At 35.1% G+C, this 8,494-nt stretch overlaps 1 protein-coding gene across 2 annotated transcripts in view; it reads right to left on the bottom strand.

The window, feature by feature from the left end:
• Cad99C (cadherin 99C) overlaps window positions 1-8,494 on the bottom strand; it is a 61,478-nt gene that overhangs the window by 4,343 nt on the left and 48,641 nt on the right. Inside the window, exons 8-23 of one of the 2 annotated variants that reach the window (XM_015524248.2) lie at window positions 8,221-8,439; window positions 7,947-8,150; window positions 7,689-7,826; window positions 7,447-7,596; window positions 6,921-7,379; window positions 6,579-6,863; window positions 6,282-6,455; window positions 5,746-6,087; window positions 5,565-5,681; window positions 4,516-4,762; window positions 3,581-3,732; window positions 2,989-3,372; window positions 2,576-2,844; window positions 2,022-2,258; window positions 876-972; window positions 655-787 (exon numbers count right to left, since the gene is read on the bottom strand). In XM_015524248.2, coding sequence (XP_015379734.1) covers window positions 655-787; window positions 876-972; window positions 2,022-2,258; window positions 2,576-2,844; window positions 2,989-3,372; window positions 3,581-3,732; window positions 4,516-4,762; window positions 5,565-5,681; window positions 5,746-6,087; window positions 6,282-6,455; window positions 6,579-6,863; window positions 6,921-7,379; window positions 7,447-7,596; window positions 7,689-7,826; window positions 7,947-8,150; window positions 8,221-8,439 — 3,607 coding nt within the window. The remainder of the gene's footprint in view (window positions 1-654; window positions 788-875; window positions 973-2,021; window positions 2,259-2,575; window positions 2,845-2,988; window positions 3,373-3,580; window positions 3,733-4,515; window positions 4,763-5,564; window positions 5,682-5,745; window positions 6,088-6,281; window positions 6,456-6,578; window positions 6,864-6,920; window positions 7,380-7,446; window positions 7,597-7,688; window positions 7,827-7,946; window positions 8,151-8,220; window positions 8,440-8,494) is intronic. The other variant, XM_015524249.2, reaches the window with a different exon arrangement.

Genomic DNA, 8,494 nt, shown 5'->3' with positions numbered 1-8,494 from the left:
AAGACCAGATTAATATTTTTTTAACATGATTGATTTCATTTTTGTGTAGTCGGGACTAGACTGTCTATTATTTATTTCCCCACTTTGACCCACGCACAACATGATGAACAATTTGAGTTTTGTATAACCAATTTTGAGATATTGACTTTTAATTTCGTTGCGAATTGACCTATTATTATATCAACATTAAATGCGCGAGAACGTTATCTACGGAACCTCAAACTTCATAGGATTTCATTAATATTTTATTTTAAAATTAATTATAACAATGTAAAAAATTACAATTTTTTAATCCTCGCAACGACTCGCTCAAAATTTAAAACTGCACCGTAAAAACACTATAGGTATAGTGTACAACATACGTATACGTATACACTACAGTGCATACGATTACATAAAATAGATATGGTCTAATTGGTCTATAACGGGCCTCGCATTTAAATTTGATAATACATATATAATACACTATAACAAATTCACTCTAAATTCCATTGAACGCAAACTTTCCGTGCCTTGTGTTTGTAAGACGGAGATCACACATTCGGCTCACATCATCCCCTTTGAAAGTTCTGAGCAAGGTATATATAGTTGTTGTTGTACACGTCTTGTACATATTATATTTTTTTATGTGATATTAATGATTATTATTATTACCTAAGCTGTCGACATTCTCTTTGGTAATGTACCCGACGTTGTCCATACTGAACGTGTGATTTTTGCGACTAAAGTCCAGTTGCAAGTCGTTGTAGCTGTCGTTGTCGTCGATCGGTACGCTCATTTGAAGCACCTAAGCAAAAAAAAAAAAAAAAACCCCCCGTCGGTTGATTATGTATTAGTCGATCGTCGCCAGCGCATCGCCTTAACCCAAATCTTACCTGTACCTCGTATTCCTTCATGTTCGGCTCGATGAACACCGGGTCGTACCGTTGCGTCACGTACATCCGGGCCATCCTCTCCTTGTACGCCTTGTATCTGGCAAAACAAACGGACGGACGTTTATATTATGCACGTATTGCACTGTCGCTCTATACTATACTTCCTACTACTACTAATTGAGTCCCTATACCTGAACGGGAAAAAAATAATATACTAATTGAGTCCTGGGTTAGGAATCTAATAGTATACGAATTGAGTCCAGGATTATTTTGAGTAAAATATGAAATCAACCGTCCAGAGTCCAGGCGGAAATTATGCCGCATAGCTGTGCCGCGCGTCAAAACCCGCTCCAGATGGATATACCTATGTCCTATATATATTATATATGTATCACTTACATATCATTTTTATTTATATTTAATGCTATGTTTTATTCAGCCCATCCAAACATTTACCAATTTATAAAAATTTCGTTGAATGTACAACGCGAAACGTATATAAAAATTAGAAGTGTTCATACAATTAATAAAAGAAATTATATAAAAGAAAAAGAAATCAGTGAACAAATGCAGCTGTTGCAATCGAACGCAAAATAACTAGATTTAAATATATACGATGTTGAACCCATACATTTTTAGTTTTTACTGATATAAAAATGTAATTTTATCATCTATTTTTATTTAATTTATACAATATATGCCAGTAAAACATTTTTAACCATATCTGCAGAATTTTTTGTTACAGACGTACTGAGACGACAGTCCTAAATCTGTAAAAATGGGAAGGAAAATGTTTTTTTTTTTTAATTTGACGGGATTCGGTTAGTATTAAAACATGGACTCAATTGGTATATATCTTAAAATAATCCGGGACTCAATTCGTCATAAAAGGTTATACTATTATAATAGGACTCAGTTCGTGTGCAGCCTTCCTACCATTTTTAATATTATAACTTATTATAACTATTGTGCACCTACGCTGCAGCAGCGCGAACCGTTTCGTTTTTCCGCGTAAGCACTGTGGGAAAACGCTTCGGCTCGCCGTGCAAGTATATGTATAATAATAATATATATGATTATTATTTTATAAGCATTTATCTCAAGCGTTATCGCCAGCGGCTTACAGCAGGAAGAGTTCGACCTTACCTCGACCACGACACGCAGATGTAAATTATGCCGGCGATACCCAGCACCAGGATCAGGGCCGCCATGAGGATCAGCGTGTACGGGAACACCGTCCATTGGATGGTCACGCCCGCGGTGTGGGTCCGTGTGACGACGTTCTGTTGTTGCAGCGGCAAATGGATATCCGACGCGATGATTGACAGTCTCTCGGCAATCGTCGTCGTTATGTTGCCGACGGAATCTCTGTTCAGTATCGACCTGCGAGCGGTTGGCAAAAACAAAACACGATGAAACGTCAGTTTGCAACGATCGACGTCTATTATAATAATAATATGTAATGTTATTTGCGCGCGCGTAGGTATATCATAATATACAATATATAGTTGCAGCAGTGTCATCGTGCATTGTACGTCAGACGAGACGGCGGAAACCGTTTTATATTCTCGCAAAACGAATCGACGACCGCGCAAACCGGTTGTGAAAACACGAAACTTGGGTCGTTATAATTATTATACAGCCCGTCGTCGTTTGTGCACAATATATACCTATATAGCTGCGTGCCGTTATTTAATTACCTGACCACTTTGGTGTCGTTCCGTTCCAAAATCGTCTCGCTGGCAGGGTCCACGACGTAAAACCAGAAATCGGTCGAGCTGGGATCAGTCTCGACGGTCAGGTTCTCTCTCCGCCTGTACTGCTTGGCCGACACTTTCTCGCCGCCCACGATCAGCTGCAGTTGTTTTTCCAGCACGTCTATCAATTTGTTTTCGGACGATTTAACGATGTCCGGACGTGCGCCATCGATGGCCATCACCAAGCGGTGTTGGTCTTTGATCACGTTTATCTGTAAATGAAAAATGTAAGTCATACACGAGGCCTGTGTGTAATCCTGCTCAGATGGGAGAAAAATCGCGGGTTCATCACACGCGTTTGTGATTATTTTTGTTATTTTTGTTATGTTTTTTTTTTTTTTTTTGTCAACACTCACAACGACGTGTGCTTGAGCCGTGTTGTAGTCGCTGGGATTCGTGGCCCCCGGGTTGTCGCGCGCCGTGACCACAAGCCGGAACGGCAAGTTCCGCGGAAGCACGTCGGTCAGCGTTCTCAGGGTTTTTACGATCCCAGTCTTCGGATCGACGGCGAAATAAGGACCTTCCGTCGAGTTCTGGTCGTCGTCGTCGGTCAACTCGTATCTCACGTCACCCAATTTTCCTCCGTCCAAGTCTTCCGCTTTCACCTGCAACACCGCACTGCCTATTTCCTCGTCGGCCGATACCGCGCCGTAGTATGCGTTCTTGGCGTAGCGTTTGCTGCTTTCCGGATACACAAACGTAGGCACGTTGTCGTTTATGTCGATCACTTGCACGTTCAACTATAATGTAAAGGTATATGTGTACATGGCATCAACCCGCGTATTCAGAATATTATAATTCATTGACATTATATATTATAGGTACGGTATATACAAACACGGTTATTTGGTATAATTTACGTATATATTAGGAGGCACCTATATACGCACTACGCTACTATAATTATATACAAGATAACTGATATTATAATCTTAAAATATTATTTACCATAGTAGTGCTTTTTGTCGGGTTAACGACTCCGGCAAGCGTGTCGAGACGGATTTTCAGTTGATAACTCTCTGCGTGTTCATGATCTAATTTCGTTGCCTTTAAACGCACTTCACAATTTTTCTCAGTTGTGACGTTTATTGTAAAAACATCTAAGCACACCAATAAAACTTGGTTAATATAGGGTATCATGGCGTGTTTTTTCATATCAAATTAAAATGTTTTTATGTTTATAGTAAAAAAAAAAATTTAGTTATCTAAACAATAATATAATTATTATGTAAAGTGGATATTACTATATTAGGAATGAACAAATAGTAATAAAAACCAATATAAACTGCATACTGTTGTCACTGCAGATGTTAATAAACATCAAAAAATTATCATTATTATTTAATTTGGCATCCAATTATGAGGTTCTGCCAAAAAATCTAACATTAATAAAATACAACGTTTTCAATCTATAACATTACGTATATAATTACAAACGCACCTTTTTTCATTTCAAATCATACACTCCACTCCGATTTAAACATCCTAACAGTTCCAGAAGTAGCAAAATCATCTTACAAATAATTTCACTCCTCACTATCAAACCACTCAAACCCTATGATCCTCGCCTTTGACACTTCCAACATACCTGGAAACCCGCCAAGAAGATTAAAAAGAAACTGGTGCAGAGACCTAGCAACAACGTACATACTAAATTCAAATAACTCACACATTTAAATACCTCAAGTCATAAGGACTACTGTTGGGTAGTTCCTTAAACTCATGTAAATTCGAGTTAAAAAAAATCATATAATCACCACATATATATTATGCTTATTATAAATTATTTTACAGATTGTATATTTTCGAAATAAAAGTTTAAAAAAAAATTTAATTTAATTTAATAATTGTTATTTATATTAAATATTTCTGTTTTGCTTTACCTTCTGAGTTTCCAGAAACTATTGTACAAACGAGTGGAAGGGGTAGTGACGGTCTTGGGTGTACGACAGTCAGAACCTTAACTAGAGTGCCAGCAATGGCAGATTCTAAAACTCGAGCGGAGTACGAATCGTCCGAGAACCCCATTCCCAATTCTGGAATTGGAGTCGTGACACGACGAACAAATATTGTCACTGATGTCACTGATGAGAGCTGAGGTTCGCCCAAATCATAAGCTTTTACATCGACCTGTATAATAAATAATAATTATGTAATTTATGTATATGTTTAGCCAATGTTTAATATGTATTATTTTGTTTATTTGTAGTGTATAATATTTACATTTTAGTTATTAAAAGTAAAAAAATTTAAAAAAAATATTGTAGTATAACTGGTAAACGATAGTAATATGTATATATTATGATCGTAAAAATATAATACACGAAACTTAAATTAGCATAATTATGTATAATTTAGCAATATAATAAATAATTTAATATAATTAGATTTCAGTAAATCGATAGAAATGATTGAGGATTAATCGATTTTAATGGTTTTCAAAAATATATACTAGAACTAGACGTTCTGTGTACATAAGAAAACATGTACCTATTCAAAAATGTTATGAAAATAATCAATGTGTGTGGTCAATTGTTAACTGTATAGCGTATAATATGTTTATATTAATAATTAGGTTACATATTTTGTAACATGCGCAATAAATCTGTTGTAAATGTAAATCGTAAATGTGACTTGCAGTCGTAGGAGTGTTTGATAATTTGCTTATATTACGTGTATATATTCTTTTTTCAATAACTTACCATGATATATATATATATAATAGTTGAATGTGAATGTATAATAAAGTTAAAATAATAAAAACATAATCTGCACAATATTTTCAAGAATTTCAACTAAAATTTTCTCCTAAGTTTATTACTTTTAAGTTATAACAAATAAGATATTATTTAAAAAGTTTTGATTGCTGTTATACCTATTGGCATTTTTTTGATTTTTAAACTCAATAATAAAATAGTTGCAATTAATTTACCTGATATTCATTATCGGGTTCTTTTTGAAGATCGCCACGCACGTATAAAACACCAAGATCAGGGTCTATGTGGAAATACTTTAAGGCCTTTCCACGACCACTCAATTCATATCGAACCTAAAATACAATTTATTTTTATATCAAGATTCAGTGGATTAAATAATGTATCTTTTTAATTTACCTTATTTCCTGGAGATGTTCCATCCGAATCAGTAGCCAAAAGAGTCGTCACTTTAGTTCCAATGGCTACGTCGTCGTCAAGCGTTACAGGTGAAGGTATGGTTAGAAATACTGGTGGGATGTCATTTCGATCTTCTACGTTCACAATTACTTTCGTCGTAGAGCCGGGTGTTTGATTTGAATTTTCCAGTGTCCCGATGATTAGTGTATGTTGACTGTCTTTCTCGTAATCTAAACCTCTAAGTGTTCTTATCGTCCCAGTAGCCGGATCGATGGTAAATAATTCTGAAGGTCCTTGTTTTATTACATAAGTCACTCGTTTCACTGTATCGGGATCATCGGCCTATAATCATCGTACACAACATAGAATAAATAAGCATACTGCATTTATCGATTAAAAAATTATTTTATTCATAATAATATGATTTTTTACCAAAAATCATACATTGAAAAAATTAATTTAAAAGACAAGTATTTGTCATTTTTAAAAAATTATGCAAAAATGGTAATAATAATAATAATTCTAAAAAAACTCACGTGCACTTGAGTAACTAGGAAATCGGGTGCATTCTCTGGTACTTTTGCTTCGTATAATGTCTTATGAAATACTGGAATTTCGTCTTCAACGTCTTTAACCGAAACTGTCACAGAAGCAGTTCCAATACGTGGATCTGGCGCTCCGTCTTTGGCGGTGACCACAAATTTATATTCCTATAAAAATGCATATTTGCAATTCGAGTATGTTATTTTTTAATATATCAAACTACGATACACATATTATACACATAACGAGTGATACGCACTCCAAACAAAAATATTAATTTTTTTACTCACATTGTTTTTTTCATAGTCCAGTGCTGTAGCAGTGCGTATATGTCCTGTGTTGACATCAATTAAAAATGGCAAATCGTCCGGCAACGAATAATGAACTAAAGCATTTATTCCTTCGTCCCCGTCTACAGCTTCTACTTGTCCCACTGAGGCTCCGTCCACACCTTCGTCCACCGAAAACTCATACGGGGCACCAATGAATTCCGGATTCTTATCATTAATATCACTAATTTTTATATTTAATGTTGTTGTACTCGAAAGTCCTCCTTCATCTTGCGCTTTAATTAACTGTACACAAATGGTTTTCATTACATTTTACCCATTGTTAAAATACAAGAAACTTACTAATTGATAACGAGTTAGCTCTTCACGGTCCAATTTTCGTAGAACACTGACTATTCCAGTTTTTTCACCGATTGTAAATTGCCTCAAATCATTTCCTGACATAATAGCATAAGTGACGGGATCATTTTCGGGATCAATGGCTTTCAAAGGGATAACTGTTGTGTTTATTGGCGATCCTTCACTAACAGTTACTTCGTATGAAGATTGTGAAAATACTGGGGATTTAGTATTTGGGCCTGCTATTACAACAACTTCAACAATACTTTGGGTGTATAAGCCCCCAGAATCAGTTGCTTGGACAGTTATACTATATTGATCACCAGCCATCATTCGACCAGTGGTTTCAATCCAGCCAGTTATTGGATCAATATGGAATTTACTGTGACCTTGGTTTGATACATGGTATATACTATATGACACATTAGCATTGTGACCTTCGTCGTTGTCCACTGCTTTAATCTGCGCAATATGTGAACAATCAATGAAAATTCATAAGAATCAATTAATATAATAATTCACAACATACTTGGACAAGTTGTCGCCTAGAATTTCCAGCTTGTATCGTGATCGGAGACAACATTGGCATTCGCGGAGGATTATCATTCACATCTTTCAAGAATACGGTCATTAGGTATGGAATGCTACCAGCATGCCCATTAACTTCTCTAGCAACTATCTAAAATTAATATTAATTGTCATTATAGCATTAAAAAATCGTTTGTTTGATTGCAACTGACAAGTAAGCCGATTTCATAAATTTATATTTACTTGAAAACGGTATTTTCCAGGATTTGGCGGATCTCTGTCTAGTTTTTCTTCATTTACATAAATATATCCATCAGAATCCACATTAAAAGAATTCGTTGTCAGTTCAAACGCATAAGTTACTTTAGGATCATTTGGTCCCTATAAATAACATTTGAGTATAATAAATATTTAGATATTTAAAAACTTAAATCTCTTATTAGTTATTTCGAGTTTCATATAATTATGTTTGTTTGCATGAAAAACTAGTTTAATATTTACCAAATCGTCGTCGGTTACGGATAACATGATTGGTTGTCCGTTTTTATCTAAAACTTTAGTACCAACAGGAGAGTTTTCTTCTACAAATCCATATCCTTCGTCAACAGCAGAACTATGTATAACAGGTGGATTGATATCGACAGGTTTTACTTCAATGTACAGTTTAGCAGTAGTTGATCTGTGGTTGGGTGATTCTTCTTCAGCCTTAAACATGAAAATTTGTGATAACTCAGCTCTTGTACAACTATATTTAAATAATATTTTTATAATTTACCTTGACAGTTATTGAAAATTTCTTCGTCAAACTAGTATCTACAGCTTTTATTTGTTTCACAGTACCGAACTGAGGGTCAATGGTGAAGTATTCTGCGTAGAATGACGGAGACCCATCAATAAACGTATATTCAATTGGATAATTCAAAGAATCCATGTCTACAGCTTGTATTTTTTCTGGTCTTATTGTAAGGACTCCAGAATTTACACCACTAGCAACCTAATAAATAAAATATAAATATATGGAGTAAATAATGTATACATTTTCAAAGCCC

This window comes from Diuraphis noxia, unplaced genomic scaffold, assembly GCF_037042655.1.
Source record: "Diuraphis noxia isolate RWA-SAM2 unplaced genomic scaffold, SU_Dnox_SAM2 contig0004, whole genome shotgun sequence".
NCBI lineage: Eukaryota > Metazoa > Arthropoda > Insecta > Hemiptera > Aphididae > Diuraphis > Diuraphis noxia.
This window is presented reverse-complemented; position numbering and strand designations above follow the sequence as displayed.